A 20,905-nucleotide genomic window follows, 5' to 3' on the forward strand; every position below is an offset into this window, starting at 1 on the left:
TGTGTGTGCAGAGCGATCTTCGCCCGCGGTGGAGTGTAAAGAAAATAATGACCGATAGGCCTGATATTATCCTAGCTTCTTTATAATAAAAGGTGGGTGGATGCGGTTTTTCGACAAACGGGTCGACCATCACAAAAAATTAATACTCGTCATTACCAAATAAAGGTCGCCATTGGCGACTGGGCGACCGTTCATTTAATAGCGGGACGGTTCGGCCCGGGACTAGCCTAGCCTACCTCTACTAGCCTAGGCCTATAAGGTAGGCCCTCCTAGGCCTAGGCGGTCGGACTAGGCTTATTAATAATATTCGGCCCTGATGAGACGATTCGACACACTTAAATTTATCAGCATAAAATAAACTTTTTTCCCCAAACTTTAGTTTTAGAGAGTATTTTAGATGTTGGATGTGTATAGTTTCTTATATAAATACTAAAAACTCTACCAAAAAATATTTTGTGATGCCCTGTAACCTGCCAAGGACTGGTACATCTAGGCTAGGCCTAGTTGGATGTGATACAAAAACACTCGATTTGGAGAGAGTATAAACAAGAATATTTCTTACAAAAAACGCTGCTCGCTTATTGTTATTGCTAAGGTCAAGTCTGGGGGTCACTTCATCACGCCTAGATACTTCAAGTATCCTATTACAAACAAAAACTTCAATGGACTGTTTTGATAATAATTCAATGATTATCTGACAGCGAATTATATCATGGGACTCATAAATACCAGAATGCTTTGGGATTTGTCGTTAGACTCTTTTCTCAGCCGTTTTTGGATTCAACAGGTGGTACCAATAAATTATAGTGGAGTTTCCATTTTAACAAAAATGTCAAAGTGTAGTACTATAAAGCTGCTTGATTTCATCTAATGAATGAGTCATCTCGTGTGACGTAGCGGGCTAGAGCAGCAGCGTGAAAATGCTGCTTATCCGGTCTTACTAAACACCACCAGATATAGAGATTGAGCCGATGTCTTGTTTCAACATACAAAATACATCAGCCCCTCTTATAAGAACTTTCTATACTATCAATCCCACATATACGAATGATTTTTTCTTGTTAAAGGAAGATAAGAAATTACAGTAGTAATTTTGTTTGAAAGTTTGTAAAATTACTAGAAAAGGCTGGAAAAGCATAAATCACGCATCAATCCCACATACGAATGATTTTTTCTTGTTAAAGGAAGATAAGAAATTACAGTAGTAATTTTGTTTGAAAGTTGGTAAAATTACTAGAAAAGGCTGGAAAAGCATAAATCACGCAAAAAAAAGACTTTTAAATGCGCGTGCGCACGTAACTTTCTGTGAAACATGCTATTTTTAATACATAGAAAGTTTGCCCTTAATATGACTTTAATTTTCACTAAGTGTCAATACAAAATGACTTTTTGTTTTTAATCTATGAATTGATCAATCATTGAAATTCATAAAATCGCGCGCAAGTCACGTTGCACAACTCTAAAGTCATAAAACGAAGGTTGTTGCACATCTACAGCTATAGGTGGTCAATCTTCTTGTGACAAAGTTATACAATCTCTGTTCTGTTGGCCAGAATTAGAGATACGCTGCGGACAAAATTTGTGGAAAGAAAGAAGCATAAGATAGAAGAAAAAAAAATCGTGACAATAACAAATTTATCCGCCAAGTGTGGATAACCAATAAAATACGGATTGTTAAACATCTTTAAAAATGTGATAAATACGAAAAAAAATGAATGAATTTGGTCTAAAGAAGTGAGATGTTTTGGCCCACAAAGTAGGATGTTCAGCCCAAAAGTGGGCCGGGATCGTCTCAGCCCTGCATTTCAGTTACTATATTTTAAATAAAATTAATTACTTAATCGTCATTAATTATCCAAAAACGATGGCTAATCAGCTTCATGAAGGATGTTTTTCGTGGGATGCCTACTGTCAATAGCAATTTATCTAATTGTGTTTTTAATTAATTATCTATATAAATTATATTTATTGATTCAATCCTGTTATGGGCGACTTTGGTCGCTGTTGGATGAAGATGAAATAAAATAAAAAATTTAAAAAAATCCACCTTCTATTATTCAATTTTTCCTTCATTAAAGATGTATTGTCCCTTGAAACACAAAAAATGAAGGTCAAAATATTCTAAATTTAAATTGGCCATATCAAAGTAATATTAAAGTTATTCACTTTAAGTCGAAAATTCGAGCCAAAAACAACAAGTTTACCTAATTAACAGGTAAATTAAATTGATTACATTTCGTCTGAAAAATCGTCGCGAGCGAAAGTAAAAGATTTCAAACCACGAGTATGCATTATGCATGATGCTAATTAGGATTGTTTACAACTCGTCGCGGTTGAGAAGGTGTTTTCACACAGATCGCGAGGAAGTTTTATGATTATCCATACAGAGTAGCCAAACAAGCGCGTTGCATTATGAGATATGTAACAAAAAAACGTCTGTATTTCAGTTAAATGATTTTTTTCTCGACTAATTTTTGGTGAAAGTTAGTAACTATTATGATACTTCAAAATGACCCACTTTTTTTCGAAATCTTTTTTTTTCATTGTTTTGGAATTAGTCAAAGGGACAATACATCTTTAACACAAGGAAATAGATAAACACTGATGATCACTGTGGATTTTATTGTTATTTATTGGGGAAATGTCTGTTCAATATATAAAAAGCTTCATATTTAGCTACAGTATATGTGACCCGATCTGGCAAAACCCTACGTTTGTCAGAAATTTTCATTTTGTATTTTTTTATATTATTTGGATTATTTGAATCATAAGCTTTGCAATGGTGTCAGTATTTCGTAAACATTTTGTAAATATTTAAAAAGTTATTACATTTTAAAAACTTACAAATCATTCAATTAGAAAATGGCGTTTGAAGTTCTTCAATGAAATTCTTTTTGACATGCACTGAAAACTCACTCTGTAGCAACGCGGTATTTTAGTCTAAGGCACGATGACATCATACCAAGAAGTGTGATATTTAGCAGCATGGATGGTCAGTTTGACTGATTTTAGATGCTGTTTTAAACTATTTTGCACTATTGAAAAGTAGCATTATAATGTCAAGCTTATTTTAACTGGTTTCGGAAGTGTTTACGATATTAAAAACCCTTCCCCCCCCCCCCCCCAATAACAAATATATATAATAAATCAAACAAAAAACCCACTCTGTCAATTCAAATCAATTTATTTAAAAAGTGTGTTAGAAAGTTTACTAGAAATGTTCACGCTTTGCGAGACTTTTCTATTGACCCACAAGGCAGGTAGAATGATGTACAGTATGTGATGACGCGATGGAATCACTCAATAAATTTACGGCGACGACTGTAGTGAGTGTGAGCGGCAATATCGTAAATCTCGTGATTGTTCTGAAATCATATGTACATCCTTAATACACTGTTAAATTTGATTCTCAGTCAAGTTGTCCTTTAATTTGCAATCAAAGTTTATCAAAATGAATAAAATCTACTACAGAAGGTATGAAAAACAATAATACAGCTACAAGTCAATCTTCTGACAAAGTTAAACAATCTTATGTTGACCAGAATTAGAGATTCATGTGCAACAAAATTCGTGGAAAGAAAGAGGAATAACAAAGTAGAAGATTAACAAGGCCATACTGTATACATGGCTGCAGTCGCATGCTCAAGTTATCCGCAACAAAAGTTGTGGATAACCAAAAAAAAAGATCCTGACAATCATAATGGGCCAAGTGCGGATAACCAATACGTTTTCAAAATTCAGTAAATAGTATAAAAAATAAATTTATATATATATTTTAAGGGACAGAGAAACTAAAATAACTAGAAGCGCTTTCTTAGCTGACCCACGGTATACACACAATAAGACATGTATGTACTGTATGCATCCATTGTTACAATGTTCATAAATACATTCGTTTCTAGAATTGTATTCATTCAACTTGATTTAAACAGTCTCTTAATCAGTCAAGTAGAATGTCAACTAACAAACCATTAATGAGGACTCTTGCTTGCTCCACTAATAATAATTTAATTTTTTTTTTCAGAATTTCAAACGCCAATATCATCAAAATGCCAGATAATGAAAATGTTGCATTAGATCAGAAAAAAATATTGATAGATGGAACTGGAAAACAAAAGGCAGCTTTAGTAAGAATCTACAGGAGAACCCCTTCTTTGGAACTCGCATATTCAGAGGACTCCACTATTAAAAGACACTTTCCTGCAAAACGAGGGACAATCTTTCACCCTTACTATTAGGGGAAAATAATTTTTTCCATCACAAAACAATAAAGAAGACAAAAAAAAAATTCTTTATATTGTTAATTTAAAAAATGGATCATTCATAATAATTAATGATACTTTCTCTGACTTGACAGTTTTCATTGGTGAAATGTTGGTTGGTAAAGTTTCAATTCTTCTCAACTTTTTTTTTCCTGCAAAAACTCCCATTATGAGGATAGCGGTATATCCCTATTCACACAACTTTATTCAGTGAACTGTACATGGTCCAATACTGTAGCTTACATGCACCAGGTCCAAAAGCTTACATGCACCAGGTCCAAAAGCTTACATGCACCAGGTCCAAAAGCTTACATGCACCAGATCCAAAAGCTTACATGCACCAGATCCAAAAGCTTACATGCACCAGATCCAAAAGCTTACATGCACCAGATCCAAAAGCTTACATGCACCAGATCCAAAAGCTTACATGCACCAGTTCCAAAAGCTTACAAGCACCAGATCCAAAAGCTTACATGCACCAGATCCAAAAGCTTACATGCACCAGATCCAAAAGCTTACATGCACCAGATCCAAAAGCTTACATGCACCAGATACAAAAGCTTACATGCACCAGTTCCAAAAGCTTACATGCACCAGATCCAACTTCGTTTAATTAGGCATATTTTTTTACATTTATTTGAATGTAGTATTATATTTTTATAAACATATGTTTGATGTCTTTTTTATTTACGTACTGTAAGAGAGCATTAATTAATAAAAAATTATTTTAACTGTTGTATAGTATTACAATTCAATTAAGCCCAGGTAAATAACCAATAACGTATCATTTTTATACTTTTTTATTCTTATCACCTAATTATCTTCCCCGATTACATTCGATAAAGTCATTATTATTTCTATTGTATTGGTATATTTAAAATTGGTTGAATTAACAATGCCCTGTTTTAAGCAAAAAGCCTGCAGAAAGCATTTGTGTGTCAAAAAATAGACAACACAATGTGGCGTATGATCGTTTTCTATTTATTTTTTTTCTTAAATAATTCAGTAAAATGGTAGATGTTTCCTCAATAACAGCTACAGTACATGTTTTTGCTGACCAGGGATTCCCTTTTTTTTTAAATACGCATTCTATAATGTGTCAGATAAGACAAATGAATGACCTACGATCGTTTTTCCATGGCAACAGATGTCGTCTTATTTACTAAAATAATATAAATGTTCTGAAGGCCTAGCTGCACGTGTCTTAGTACTTACGTATCTGTCAGCGATAAGATGATTTTTTTTTTTTAGTTTTAGTAGTATTTGTTTCGGTTTTTAGTCATAATAATACAGTAATAATAATTATAAACTGAAAACGTAATAACAGCAAATGTCGTCGTTTGTAATTAAATGTAAAATTCTTGGATGTTACCTTTTATTATTATTCTCATATCCGTCATTGTATACTAGGGGATTTGTTTTATAAACGGCAATAATCTAATTAGATTCATTATTCTAAAATGCTCACTTAGCAGCAAAAATGAGGCTGGTATCCACTTAAATAGTTTCGTGATTTTTAAATATGAGTGACTACTTAAAAATGTATTAAACATTTTCGAAATGTTAAAACAGTTTAATATTTTCCAAAACTTGCAAAACAAAACAACAAAAACTATTTTTAAAACGATTTTCAAAAAGCACATTACTTCATTATCTGTAAAACAAAATGAAAATACAAATTATGTATAAAAGATATTCATGTTTACTTTTAATAATTCAAGTTTTCATCATCACAGACTAGTGGGTATTTCAGTGTACTACTATTCGTAGTAAATAATAGATTAAAACTATTCATAAATTTTAAAAAATAGAATGCAGCACAGCCGATTACTGACATCTTCCATGTAAAACAGCGGCCTCAAGTATTAACTTGACTACTATACCCAAATACGATGAAAGCTGTGCTTTTTTCGTACGAGTCTGTACATATACTTTTAGGTCAATAGTTTTTGCCATTATAATATCAAACATATGATTGGTATCTAAAAATGTAATAAAACTGGGTTTTTTTTAAACAGTCATTTTAATCGGATCATGCATCAATTAGGCTAAACGGACATTGTGACGTCATCGTATGGCCACTGGAAAATAAAATATAGGATATTTGTTTCTATCGTTATTGCATCACATTCAGTAGAGCACAACACGCTTATCCGTATTCCAATTTCCCCAAGATTTTAATAGTGTCTTAAGTCAATCAACTATCTTTCGTATTAAAATTGTTATGACGTCATCATGTCTAAAAATGTAAATAACGTGAGTCACTTATTTTCATCTTTAGCTTACCTACCAGGTCCAATTGTTTATCCTACCAGGTCCAATTGTTTATCCTACCAGGTCCAGAAGCTTATCCCACCAGGTCCAAAAGCTTATACCTACCAGGTCCAATACCTACTAAGTCAAAAAGCTTATCCTACCAGGTCCAAAAGCTTATCCTACCAGGTCCAAAAGCTTTTCCTATCTGGTCCAAAAGCTTATCCTGCAATGGCTTACCTACCAGGTCCAAAAGCTTACCTACCAGGTCCAATACCTACCAAGTCCAATGGCTTACCTACTGCAAGGAGTTGTAAAATAAGCCCTGCCTACTGTACCAGGTTCAGAAGCTTACCTACCAGGTCCAAAAGCTTATCTCGCCAGGTCCAATGGCTTACCTACCAGGTCTAATAGCTTACCTTTCTGGTCTAATAGCTTTACCTACCAGGTTCAAAAGCTTACCTACCAGGTCCAATGGTTTACCTACCAGATCCAATGGTTTATCTACCAGGTCCAAATGGCTTTCCTACCAGGTCCAAATGGCTTACCTACCAGGTCCAGAAGCTTACCCACCAAGTCTAATACCTACTAAGTCCAATGGCTTACCTACTAGGTTCAATAGCTTACCTACCAGGTGCAATGGCTTACCTACCAGGTGCAATGGCTTACCTACCAGGTGCAATGGCTTACCTACCAGGTGCAATGGCTTGCATACCAGGTGAAATGGCTTGCCTACCAGGTGAAATGGCTTATCTTCCAGGTGCAATGGCTTGCCTACCAGGTATAATGGCTTACCTACCAGGTCCAACAACTTACCTGCTATAGGTCCAATAGCTTTCCTACCGGGTCCTGTGATTGCAATTTTTTATTTGGAAATAAAAAAAAAAATTATTTTTTAACAAAGAGACTTAAACTTGGTTCCCACTAAGGCTCAGTGACACAAGCGATGGATTATCCGAACTGTTCCTTGGCATTGGTTAACACACTTGCGTTTAGTAACTTGCATTGTGTCCTAGTCCAAGCTTAATGAATAACAATGAATTACAGTATGAAGTTGGTTCAGAAGTGACATTTTTAACCCCACTGTCCAAATTCTAAGAACTAGTTGTTGAACCTGAATAGTATTATTTCTTTTTTTACAGGATGCCTATTGGGTAGACAAGGTAGACTTTATCAAATTTTGTCCACTATCTGGCATTGAAGACCAATCATCCATTGAAGAATGGGCAGATAGGTTAGCATTTATAAAAGATGATTTGCAGAGGTTGTTATGCCAACCTTATCACAAGTTCTGGAGTCAGGTGTGTACATTAATGACAGGAAAACAACTGCACAGATCACAAGTCTGCTGCTGAATGCAGTGAAAAACTATTCAGAATTCATATTAAAAAAATCAATATCAATGTTTTTTTTTGTGTTAAAGTCCCATTTGGGCCCTACGTTTTTTAAAATCTAATTTAAGGTTACAAACTACATTTAATGTACAAATAAATACTATATGGTCCTATTGCAATAACTTTTTTTTGTCTTTGAACAGTTAAAAATGTGAAAAATAAGGCGAATCAAAAAATGTTAGCGGCCGGCTATAAATCCCAACATGCATTGCGTGCGGAATTTATATTTTAGTTTTTCTTTTGTGATCACCTACTTGCGATCAATTGTGAAGGCCAAAATTAATAGAAGAATTGTACCTTTTCAGCGAAAATACCGGGTTTCCCCAATTTGTATTACGGATTCTGGCAAAAACAGAAAGACAATTTATTCAGCAACTAGACAACATCAGGCTAGGCCTATATATAGCTAGTGTACGATGTTTGTACGTTACTGTTGTTTAGTAGAATATTTTAATTTAAATATTATTATATTATAATAATATATTATTTATTTACCCTTGTTTTATAGGTGATTTTTGATGGTAGTCTACAAATGTGTCTGGACACTTACCTATCATTTGCTCCAAGGTAACCTGTTTTTCATTATATATTTCATATTGATATGAAGCAATACCTTTATATGAATCTACTGCAAATGTTTCTGTTATTAATTCACTCCACTATGCAACATTTCTGGATCCACTATAGGGAATGGTTGGTTTTGAAGTAATTAATTTCTCGCTGATCCAGCACTGATGCATGTATTATTGATATTATTCATTAATTTTCATTCATTTATATGTATTGATATATTATGTATAAACAAAAACACAAATGTATAAAATTGGTTTCATTGTTTTCAGGTGTTTTGATAACTTAAGCCATGTACCAGGTCACTATCAAGACAGTTTAAAGCATGTTCACAAACTTGTGTTTATGACTTTTCTTCGTATAGCAACACATAAAGAATCAAAGGTTGGTTGTCTCAATTCAAATTGCACAAACATTTTCATGTTTCTTGAATATATAAGAATTAATATTTATTTTCAGAGATTTTGTATAACAACATCGTTTCTATACATTGCCTCTCATAAACTGACTTCCAAAAAGATCTATTACTATAAATCCTGTTGGAGGGATAGTTAAAGTTCAATAATCAATGTTGTTGTTTGGCGGCTGTCAATAGGCCCTGCTTTATAATTAAATAGAGCATTTCATACTATATCTTGCCTTACACTAAATGTTTACTATAGGCCTAGTGATTGTTAAACAAATAAAATTGATAATTGATAATAAATAATTATTTCTTCAGTTATTAAATAGTATATCAATTTAAAAATTGTCATTTAATGACGAAAGAACAATACTGTAATAAAAAGTTGAAATATTTCTTGCTTTTATCATAGGAACACTTCATAACACCACATATATTTGGTGACATTCTATATGAAAACTTCCTTTTTGATATCCCAAAATTTATGGATTTATGTGTCTTGTATGGTACTGGAAATAAACAACTTCTAAGCAAAATGATAAACAATGTGTTTTCTCAGCAACCTAAGTACATTGATGACCTAAAAGATGTAATACATACAATATTTGAGGTAATTCAATTTCCTTTCAAATTCTTAAGACAAATTTGTAATTAAGAATTATAAAACTTTTATGATATTTTGGTGACAAAGTGACGGACAAGAAACTTCCAATGCCATTTAACTAATAAATGTTACTGCATTTCTGCATTTCTAACATTGGTACTGCATTTACAGTGAGTATGCATACAATTTTAATGTATAGATCTGACAAATTAATATCACTTACCTTGCCTGCCATTAAAACGTGACCATATTATTTATGATTAATTATTGTGTTTTAGGTATTTGAGAATATCGGTAGTAAATGTGGTGTGCCCATGTTTGAAGCCACGGTATCTCAGAAAATGCATAAGCAGTAAGTAGAGACTGTTTGACACTTTTCGCTTTGTATATCAAAAACCTAGCATACAAAATGTCATAAACTAGATCAGCACACTACTAGGCCTACTTTGTCCCAGAAATCATTCAATCCATTTAAAACAAAATAGCTGCTCTAAAGATCAATTTATATTACATAGCCTATGTAAATACGCGAACGTGATTGGTTGAAACTGCATCACATGACTACCGCTGCGAGGATCGTAAATCGTATATATCCTCGAGAACGATGATATTGACTGTGTAATTTTCGCGTAATTATCGTGTCCCCTGTCATTAATCATATAAATTCTCGAGTACGATGATATTGACTGTGTAATTTTCGTGGGCAACACTCGCGTTTGCCAATAAATAAACAAAAGTCATCTACTGATCTTGAACTTCCGATGCAATTGTCACTCCATCGCAAGACAACGCTTCAACCGCTGCGCCACGAAACTTGCTTGAAGTTATTGATCTTCTAAACTATTTAAGCTATGCATACATAGCGCCCTCATTTGTTATTAGTCCACCCTAAATGTGATGAAACACAGTTTGTGATTGGTCAATACTCACGGTAGTAACCTAGTAACTAGTACGCGCTGAACATCCGGTGATTCGGCTCCTCGAAGATCAAGAAGAAGACGAATCGTTTATTCGGCCTACCTGATTATAATATTATTATTAATAGGCTTATTGATGGAAATTCTCCTGTTAATTTAAACGACCTAGGCCTAAGTGAATATTTTATTGCCAAGGAATCATTAATTAGTAATTATCTGTATATTATTCTTCGCAAGGTAAGGTGTCTAGGCAGGCTTGTTTAAATACAATACAAATACTATAGCCTTAGGAGGCCTAGCCTAGCTTCACCCAACCCAGCAGACTTGTTCTTGGCTATATAATATAACAGATATTGCCTTTTATATCGGTTAAATATAAGATTTGACATCCCCGAGGGAATGATATTAAGTTTGAGGGAATATATATTTCCCGAAGCGCCAACCTCTAAGCAGTCAATATCTGTATAATAATACGAACAATAATGATCGAAAATAAGATAGATATAAACATACAATTTTCCTACAGAAAACAAAAGAAATCCAAAAAGTTTTTATCCTAGAACTACTGTATAAGATAGTGATGTCATGATCAATAAGAATAATAAAATCGTTGAAATAAGTTGTATCATCACAATATTATTGTTCTTACTAATCATGTCATCTGATTATACTTGTGAAAATACTGTTTTCATCAAAGACAGCATGAATGGTTATCCTATCTGACTCGAAAATTGTTTGGATTTTATTTGTTTCCTGTAGAAAAAATGCATATTTATCCACTTTTTGCCATCAACACAATTTGACTAATCACAACACAGTGGATTATGTTAACTGTCGCTTGTGATTGGTCAACTACATTGCGTCCAAGTTTAATCAAGCTTTAAGGTTTGTATAGAGCTAAAGTCTGTTTCATGAGCGAGGTAATTATCCTCAAAGAACGTATAACTTTTAACTTGTTTTATATTTTATTCTGTATTCTGTATTTTATTTTTATTATTTAAAATTTTATCATATCATTGTGCAAGGAGGCTCATTTTGATATACCCCACCTTAACAAAAAAAATCCGACCCCTGATTATAATAATGATTCTAATTCTTTCAGAACGAATATTCTTGATATGGCCATTGAGGATGTGAAAGATATTCTACTATATCTGGTTGATATTGCTCAGTCTATACTTGCTTTCATTGAGATATACTCACCAGCAGCTGATGTCTTATACCAGGCTGGCTTTGTAAACAGGTTCATAAACTTTACATTACAACAAAGTTAAATAAACAATTACATTAATGAAAAAGCACATCGTAGTTTAGTGGTGGATCAGGTCTGGTTGTATGAAATCCATAACATTGATTGTCAGATCTTAAAATTTAAAAAATCATAAATTAAATATTATACAAATGCTGCTCTCATAAAAAAGCACCTTTATTTATCCTGACCTTATTATAGGTCATTATATTAATTTTTTATTACAAAAGCCAAAAATGAGTATTGTTTCTATATTTGGAATTACATTATTTGCAATTTCAACTGAGCTCTAGTAAACTACATTACAAAAGAAAAACAAGTTATCATCATCATCATCAATTACAATTGAACAAACATAAAAAGAATTTTATTATTTGTGTTATTTTATTGTAGGCTAGCAGCTATGTATGAAGGTGTAATACCACAGCTGAAAAGAATGCTTAAAGAAAGACATTGGCAAGATAAACAGTATGTAATATAATAATAATATTGCCAATATACTCTATTTAAATTGTATTTTGTTTCATCTAAATATGCATCACAATGGACAATTGAGGCATGGCATCCCAAAATAATTATTTAGATTTTTATATATTCATAATCTATGTTTAATAAGCTTTAAAAGTAGGCAATGTTTATTAAAATTGGTTTTATATAAAGAATTATTAATGAAAACATACGAGTCAGGAAGCTCAGGAAATCTTCATTTTGAAGTAGTGACGCCGATTAGTTGAGCCTTGCCTAGCCCGCCGATCAACGCGACAAGACTCTTTGTCAAAACTCGCTATTATCTCCTCAATAACGGCAAACTAGTTGAAAATATATCACTGTGTGGTACATAATATTACATTTTTTGTTATTTTTTTTAAATATATGGATAAAAATAACGATTAAATTCCTAATTTACCTCCGCCAAGGAGATATATGTAATCGGTAGTGTGTGTTTGTTTGTTTGTTAGCAGGATTACTCAAAAATTACAAGATCTTTACCAAAATGAATATACAGATAGATACTGTATGTGGTCAAGGACCATTCCATTAAATTTTGGGACCATTTGCGACCATGGTCCCAATTCTGGACCACTTTTTAGTATACTTTTCATACCTGCTAGTGTTAAAAGATAGGACAGAATTTTTTCAAAAGCCGGCGAGCAGTCTTAAAGTAACAAGTAAACTGAAATTGCATTTTCTCGAGAACTACTTGTCATTTTTGTACAAGAAGCAAGAGTTATAATTTGTGATTTGTAATTTTAAAACATAATTTGATTTAATGTGCACGTTTTTTGATGCGAGTAGTTTAAAAAACCTATTTCTTTTCAAATTTACTCGTTTGATTTTCGCGTTGCTGTTCTATTGTTAGTCAACTGAAGCTATTGTTAATTGAAAGGCTTGTTACATAACCATTACAACAAACTCGCATACACATGCTTGTAGTGAAATTAGCCTAAATAACAAACAGCAGACACACACAAATATATATATATATATTTTTACCGGAGAAATCTTATGTAGGAGAATTTTACAGTAGGCGGAGGTATGCACTCTCGGAGTGGCTTTCTAGTTCACAAAATGTTGAAACGTTGATTCGAAAAAATACGGTGGAAGCCATGCTGTTTCATCGTAAACAAAAGAGTCAGCCAATCAGAGAGCGTAATTTTCCTCTATAGCCAATCACATTCAATGATTCACAAATTCTTGTTAGAAATTTTAGCAACCTAACACCTTAATAAAACTAATTTCCATTGGCTAGATTAACAAAAATCCCATAGGTAGCTGATACATTTTCGAACAGATAGGTATCAAACATGACGTCATTCGGGTTAGCGGTTTGTTTACAAAAGCGCCGTAAAGAAAGTTGATTTTTCTTGAACAAAAGTACAATTTCCTAATAGATTTTTTAATGGAAACAACTTAAGTGATGCAAAATACACATACTTGTGATATTTTTTCATGAACAAGAGTTTGATATGTTAAAGATGAGTGTCTATAGTATCATTTTTTATTGAAATTTTAAAATGGATAGGTTAGGCCGTTTTTCAAATTCTGAACTTCAAGACTAAATATCTCAAAAGTTTGGGTTGCGACTCTGCGCCGCTTTTGTGATGCCAGGCCTCAATTGTAGAAGGCATGTGCCCACAATTTCTTGTTTCATCCAATATGAACAATTTGCAGTACAAAAGGGAGAGAGAGCATTGAGATAGAACTTTCTTAAACTGTGGGTTTTAACCCAAGAATACCGTATATTTCGGTGTATAAGACGCACTTTTGACATGCAAATTTGACCTCTAAATTTTGGGTGTGTCTTATACACAGGTCACTTCCTTACGCACCCTAAAAAGTTAGTTAACAGTGTACAGTATCCTCAACAACTAGCTCGGAGGCCTAGCTAGTTACTCCTTTCTAGTTACTCCTTTCTAATCACGGTTGATCACCACATTGTGGTAAAAAGTTTATTGAATTTTAAAAGTAAATTGTCATCCTCGACTGTATTAATTAATATTTACAGTACTTGCATGAGATATTCTACCCAGGCATAGTACTCTCTGAACTCGCGGGTGTGTATTCTTGCAGCATCACAGCTCAACACGTTTATGGCCATTAGGGTCCATTAATTACGGTGGTTTCACATTTTAAAATACACAATAACTATTTCGCTTGATCACGGTGGTTTATTTTATTACATCTCTATGTCAACAATCACATAATACTGTATTATAATCATGTAGGCAATAGTTCGTATATCAAGCGATATCTAAAAGAGTGTGTTGTTATTGTGTTAAGTAGCTTCCCCTAATCTCATAATGTATATGGCCAACAGTGCTGGCCAGGCAAGGAGCCAGGCAAGGTTAGTGTTCTCTCCTCATCATACAGACTACTATAGCCTCTGCTATGCATGCATATGGAAATAGGAAAGATTTTCATATACCGTACACTCATGATATTCCTGGTTCATTATCAGCCCAAAAAACTTAACATCATTTGGATTGATTTTATATAAAAATGGTCATACAGTACACACAATAAGAAGGTATATTTAAATAATATGAAATTAAAGTTACTTAAATAGACATAGGCTAGTTCTACTACACAGTGCATCGTAACTGAAAAAATATGGGGATTTCCCTTTTCATTGAACGTTCAGTTGAAGTAGAGACTGATTACGATAATAAAGGCAATCAAACAAAATTATATTATTTGATTCTAATAAATATGTCTCAAATTTCATTGTTTTTTTATTAAAATACCATTGTTTTGATTGTAAAAGGTTTAAATTTTGGCCTAGAAATAAGTGCGTCTTATACATCGACTACATAAAAAATACTAATATTTCAGTCTCCGTTATGGGTGCGTCTTATACACAGGTGCGACTTGTACACCGAAATATACGGTACATGCTGTCTTTGCAATTTGTTAGTTAATGTCAATGTTAATTTTAGATTGAGGAACACCATCAAGAAGCAACTTGAATTTGCAAAGAAGTCTCTTGTTGATCTCTGTCATTGTCTTATTAATACAACCTGCATTCAACAAATATTAGAAAATAGGTAAATTTGTTTCATTTAATTCACTCATTTCACAAACTATGAAAAAGGTACATAAAACATTGAGCAGAAAGGATGTACTGAATGTTAACATTTTTACTGTTTAGTGATTCTAAAGAACTTGTGATGAAGAAAAGAAATGATTTTCTAGATGCAATTGAGTCGATTTTAGATGAGAAGCTGTTGATTACAGATCTTGATGAGAATTTCTCAATAGAGGCTGATCTGCAATTACTGCAACAGACTGATCATGATGACATGCTGTATCCTTTGTTTAATGTATTACATTCATACTGAGACCAATAGTGTACATAATGTATCCTGGGATTTGTATGTAATGACACGTTTAGCTACATTGGTACTAACCATATTATTTACCTTTAACACAAACATAGAGATGCTAATCGTGTAAAATTTATATTGGATGGCGTTAAGGCAGCCAGAAATACATTATTTGGCAACAAAAGAATTTCAGGCAATTCTGATAAAGTAGAGGCTGTTGTGCCACAAGAAGTGACAGTGATGAATGAAGGAGCTGTAGGTGGTATAGAAGACAATGTCAATGCAGAAAATGAAAGTTACCTTAAAGATTATGTAAGCTGCAATTTTAAGCCTTAAAAATATTATTTCCTTTATACAGTATAACAAAAACAAAATGTGAAAAAAGGGGTCACAAAAATAATATTTCATACTGTTCCAAATCACAAATATCTAGTGATCAAATACTATATTTCTGTTTTTTAGGCTGGTGTTCCTATGCCAACAGATGTTGAGATAAATTCAATGATATTGTCTATTCAAGACCTCCTTCCTGACCTAGGTGACGGTTTTATTGAGGTATGTTAATGGATGTAGCATAGATTTTCTTTTTTTTTATTTAAAAAATGAATAATAACGAAAAGCTGACTTAGTTTATGTGGTTATTTTTGGAATGAAAACGTTTAGGTAACTATGTCATGCTGTCGTTTAGCTAGTAGGTACAAAATAGTTATATTTTTTGCAGGCTTGTTTAGAAGAATTTAACTTTGATGCATCCCAAGTGATTGATAAAATCCTAGAAAATTCCTTACCAGAATACTTGAAAGGTCTTGATCACAACATAGCAAGAGATGTAAAACCAAAAGAAAATTCTCTACTCTCTCAACGTAACAACATATTTGATAATGATGATTTTGATATATTTCATAAAACTAATGTTCTTGATAAAACAAGAATTCATAAAGGAAAAAAGTAAGTAGGATTTTTATACAAATGTGACCTTAACAACCAATTTATAGCCAACCAACAGTTTATTTTACTATTTTTATCAAAGGAAGCTTTATCAGTATAAAAGAACGACCGCACACGACTACCTCCACTCATGTCGTGAGGTAACACGAAATTTAAAATGCTATTTTTCGAACATTGCAATTATAAACTGTGAACATACGATATATTATCAGCAAAATATTCAAAAGTAGTACGTAGTAAAATAAAGCAAGATAAACAACTCTAAATTATGTAAAAACTAAATTTATCGGGATGTTCGAAAAAGCGGTGTTAAATCAATGCGTTAGAATAGGACAAGATGGCTGACCGAACTTTGTTTGGACCCAGAGAAGTCGGTAGCCAGGAAACGTGACGTCGCACTTTTTCTTCCTATTATGTATGCAAACATTAAGAAATGGGGTCGAGTGTCAAATGTTGTACTTCATTTTTGTTTCATTAGAGGAAATATAAATATATACATTCTGAATAAATCAGTGAAAAAATCAACTCTCTCGGACTAGTAGTTTTTAAGATATGCATATTTAGGCTAATTTGCATATCATCGGGATGAGTGACAAATGTTGATCTCCTCTGTTTGCAGTTTGGGCTGTTTTTTAGCTAGATTGCCTGGCCTATACAGTACCTAATTTGCTATCTAAATCTGTTTTTTTTTTCCAAGCCTGTTTCTTTTGAAATTCTGGATTTATTACATTATCTACTTATGTACACACTATTAACCAATTTTTCTATATATTTCTATACAGAAAAGATGAAAGTACTGTGGCATTATTAATGGACAAGTCACATGTAAAAGATATGAAGGATAGGTACACTGAACTTGGTTACACATATGATAATGAATACGATGATGAGTATGATGATACATATGATACAATCAATGTTGGAGCTACTGATGCAGACTCGGCTGATGAACTGGCTGATAGAAGGTAAGCTATCATTTTAACATTGATGTATCAATGCACTGCGGATTTGTCTGAGCAAATACTGTCAGTACGGCTGAGATTCATTTATATTAGGCCCAAATTCTACAAAGAACTTGTTAATGCTAATAACCTGTGATAAACATAAATAATTTACAGATATTATTAGCTGCAGTGATATAACATTTAATTTCCCTGGGGGATTTTTATTTTTCTTTAGAGGAAAATATAAATTCTAAAGGTATATCTTCACTTGAAGAATTATTTCAACCGGTCACTAAATAATGTATGTATAATGTACAGTAATAACATATAAAATCAGATAACCTTAATCTGTTAGTAACCTTGTATCTTATACTTCAAAAATATGGAGAAATTTAGTGTAGTGACTAATTTTTCAATTCGTTTATTTAGAACGTTTACTACTCCACGTATAATTTTACAAATGGAAGGAAAAAGCACAAAGGACAGAAAATCTGAAGAGACTGTAGAGGTTGGTGTAGATTCTTTTGAGTTTTTTTTTAATTCTGATCTTTTTTACATCATTTTAATTTTGTTCATCTATTTGTGTAAAGCCTATATACCTGCTACTTCCAAACCGGCAAGGAAGTTACACTGATTTGGATTAAGTTGGGGTTTGGTTGATCCTGTATTATTGGCTTGATGTTTCTTGCTTCCGTATAACAAATATTAAAACCAAAATCTTATATTTAAGACAGTAAAAATTGTTTTTTTGCTAGGAAGCACCCAAAGATCCCGGTCCACCACATGATGAGTTCATTGCAAACCCAGCAGTCCTTCGTGAAAAGCGTGAACAAAGATATCAACAACAACATCAACAGAGCAGCAGATCCAAGCAAGTCAAAGGCAAACCTAAAGGTCAAGGACAGGACAATAGCACAGTGCATGCAAGGAAGCATAAAGAAGCTAACAAATCACAGAGAGCTAACCACAATAGGAAAACCATGGCTAGTAGAAAAATGGCTAAAGGCATGTAGTCTATGGGCAGAACACAATGTACAGAAGTGAAAAGGTTTTGATGACTGGAACAGAATATTGCCAGAGTGGCAGTTTCCAAGCAAGTCAGACTACAAATCGTCTAATTTTGTTTTTAATTGTTTGTCTTTCTCATACTATTTTCTAATATTGCAATTATTTTCAAATATTAAAATAAAATTGAAATATTAATTAGTAAATAAAATGTGTGAACAAATATTTAGGCCCCCAACTGACCTGACAATCAATTACACAGCAGCATGCAAGCATAAAAACCTATCGCTTCACAGGCTAAATTTTGTTCTTCATTGATATGGTGCTGGCTCCTGGGTTTCGATCCAAGTCAGCCCTAAACCGTCTCGGCCAAAGTCAAGTCGGCCTCAAGTCAACTCGGCCTCAAGTCAACTCGGCCTCACGTCAACTCGGCCAAAAAATAATCGGTCAACTTGGTCCCATTAAAGTATGGAACGCAAAAAGTGCAAATGAAGGGGATTGATAAAATAATATTTCTTCACAATTTTTTAACTATAAATAATTCTGACTTTTAATGAATATTAATATTTAGACAATAATATATTTAGCAAAAAAAATAGGAATGATTTCACCAACTTTCCTTTATTAATACCTTTAATAAAATTTCAAATTGCACAATTGAAAACAATTCGTAGCTGCGCCTCCCTGCGCCTTTGGCAGCTTTTTTGATATCTACAACCGAACTGCTACGTGTTTTCACTGACCCCTTTTTTTTAAACTCAAATCATGGACAAAAACGATGTACAATCATTTTTTCTATGGCCAAATGGTGGAACGTAGGCCTCCGTCTTCGATTTACTAAAATGCGGTACCTGCACGTGTTTTTGTAACACGCGGGTACTTATATTCATATCGGCAATGAGTTCATTTTTTTATATATTATTTAATTATATTTTTTTTTTTATTCATTTTTTTTAAAGCGTGGATAGTATGAATCATAATAATATTATTAAGCACTTTTTGCGTTCCATACTTTATTGTGGCCGAGTTGACCGATTAGTTTTTGGCTGAATTGACTTGAGGCCGAGTTGACTTGGGGCCGACTTGACGTGGGGCCGACTTGAGTTTGGCCGAGACGGTTTAGGGCCGACTTGACCTGCACCCGGCTCCTGAATTGATCTTTGATTTTTTAAGACATTTCGTCACAAAATCATGAATTGGAAAAACGAAAGTGAACATTGATTATTCTGTTTGTAAATGCAAGTCAAGACACTTCTTTTGAATAAAAGTTTTCTTAATCAAAAGCAATAAAAATGTTTTTTAATATACGAAAAAGAAATAAATCAGTAATGTTTGGCAAGTAGTCCTTAGATTTTTATTTGCTTTATTAGGATTACAGAAAATTTTGTGTTATATTTATTCAAAAAACCCTAAATTTTACTATTTAGGCATGTGAATTTTGCCATTTAGATATGGCACCTATGAAAAACGAAAAAGAATTTGTGAATTGTTTTTTTAAAATCTTTTTGTACCAATCTGGCTCTAATGTAAAACAAACGTTTATGTAAATCAATTATTGAATTTAGGAGATACCATTATTTTTCTTAGGGGTGTTTTTAGGAATTTCATATGTGGGAATTTATGTTTTTCAAATGGGCTATATTCACCAGCAACTATGGTGCAGGCATGGTTACAGTAGTTGAACGGTTGGTCTTAATTGCTATTTCTAATTAAATTATCGTGGGGAATCATGTAATTTCTGTGTAGTGTTTCTAGATAAATGGTTGAAATAGGTGATACAGCTTTTTCAGTCCAAAATGTTTTGTTGTTGTTGATAGAACATACTAAAATATAGGCCTATATAAATATTAGTATCTAAAATCTACCCTGGTTTGTTTATTAGTAATTACCCATTTTCCAGATTACATCAGACTTTGAATAGGTTATTTTGAAGTTTTAATCAAGTTAATCAATTGCATAGAAAACGAAGAAAAAATTATGTTTTTATTAAAATGACAAAATAAATGGTTAAATTCAACCAAATATCCATTGGCTGGCAGCCAATTTGACTATTTTTTGCTTTAAATTACAGTTTTTTCAGGTAAATAAATTTTTTTTTTCGATCTAAGCATTGGTCAAAATGGATAACTATTATGATATAAAAATGGAATAATCAACAAACATTTTTTCAGGGGAACAATACATCTTTAACTAAATTTGAACTCGTCACTATGGACGGCGCAACCGCCACGTGCACGTCATACTTTAGAAAATTGCGCACAGAAAAAACGATTATGCCATTGAAAAAATGTTAGTGTGCTCTCTATTTTGTGTCACGTCTAAGTATATACGCAGTATACACTATACTGTATACATACTTATATACAGTGCAGCATAGATGAAATTATGAGACCCATCTTTTAATCCAATTTTTAACATGATAAAGTCATCAAAATGAAGCACGAAGATAGCAATTTCGGAAGGGAATTATCTGAGCAACAACATATTAACATGTTGAAGCAATTTGGATATGTAGAATATGGATGCACGCTC

At 33.0% G+C, this 20,905-nt stretch overlaps 1 protein-coding gene across 2 annotated transcripts; it reads left to right on the forward strand.

Moving 5' to 3' along the window:
* Positions 1–13: 13 nt before the first annotated feature.
* Positions 14–20,465, forward strand: LOC140044978 (activating signal cointegrator 1 complex subunit 2-like). 2 transcript variants are annotated; one of them, XM_072089696.1, is made up of 17 exons: positions 14–92; positions 4,025–4,127; positions 7,658–7,816; positions 8,418–8,476; positions 8,752–8,863; positions 9,295–9,492; positions 9,765–9,838; positions 11,506–11,646; positions 12,046–12,120; positions 15,090–15,197; positions 15,302–15,457; positions 15,590–15,788; positions 15,939–16,031; positions 16,198–16,424; positions 17,207–17,389; positions 17,798–17,876; positions 18,124–20,465. In XM_072089696.1, the coding sequence occupies exons 2-17, from the start codon at positions 4,050–4,052 to the stop codon at positions 18,379–18,381; spliced, it is 2,199 nt and encodes a 732-aa protein (XP_071945797.1). In that variant the 5' UTR covers positions 14–92; positions 4,025–4,049; the 3' UTR covers positions 18,382–20,465. The 2 variants fall into 2 exon arrangements, with proteins under 2 accessions (XP_071945797.1, XP_071945798.1); XM_072089697.1 differs by lacking the exon at positions 15,090–15,197.
* The last annotated feature ends 440 nt before the right edge of the window (positions 20,466–20,905 follow it).

Source organism: Antedon mediterranea, chromosome 3 (genome assembly GCF_964355755.1).
Source record: "Antedon mediterranea chromosome 3, ecAntMedi1.1, whole genome shotgun sequence".
NCBI classification, from domain to species: domain Eukaryota; kingdom Metazoa; phylum Echinodermata; class Crinoidea; order Comatulida; family Antedonidae; genus Antedon; species Antedon mediterranea.